Below are 475 nucleotides of genomic sequence, written 5' to 3'. Positions count from 1 at the left end.
CCGAGGTCGCTGGGGTCGAATCCGTATCCCAGGATTTTGGGGATGCCCCACTCGGTGCTGATGAGGACGTTGTGCCGGGGTTGGTACCAGAAATCGTAGCCCATGGGCGGGGTTTTCTCGCCCTTTTCCCAGGTGCCCTTCACCTCGAAGGTCTCGGCGTCCAGCAGGATGAATCCCGCTAATTCCCCCCAAAAAAAAGAATTAAAAAAACCCGGGAATATTCCTGATTTTGGGGAATTGGTGTGAAAAAATGGAATTCGTGTGAAAAAACGGGGGTTTTTTACGTTTATTTATAACGATTCTGTCGTTATAATGTTCCCCACCGGAATTCCCACCGCTGACACCCGCCAGGGATTTTCCAACCTAAAAATTCTGTAATTCCATGATTTTCAACCCAAATTCCAACCCCAAGAATTCCGTAATTTCATGATTTCCCACCCAAATTCCCACTGCCACTCCACCGGCGCTTCCCCAA

The 475-nt window shown here is 49.1% G+C and overlaps 1 protein-coding gene across 1 annotated transcript in view; it reads right to left on the bottom strand.

Annotated features, from left to right (window-relative positions):
• The window catches only part of LOC130588318 (methanethiol oxidase-like), a gene marked incomplete at both ends in the record, with an annotated part of 8,920 nt that extends 8,742 nt beyond the window's left edge, over positions 1–178 (bottom strand). Inside the window, one exon of the mRNA XM_057389254.1 lies at positions 52–178. Within this exon, the coding sequence (XP_057245237.1) occupies positions 52–178 (127 nt within the window). The remainder of the gene's footprint in view (positions 1–51) is intronic.
• Between the last annotated feature and the right edge of the window lie 297 nt (positions 179–475).

Source organism: Malurus melanocephalus, unplaced genomic scaffold, assembly GCF_030028575.1.
Source record: "Malurus melanocephalus ecotype Western Australia unplaced genomic scaffold, MMel_1.1 scaffold_4371, whole genome shotgun sequence".
Taxonomy (NCBI): Eukaryota; Metazoa; Chordata; class Aves; order Passeriformes; family Maluridae; genus Malurus; species Malurus melanocephalus.
The sequence above is the reverse complement of the archived record's forward strand: the minus strand, read 5'-3'. Positions and strand labels throughout refer to the sequence as shown.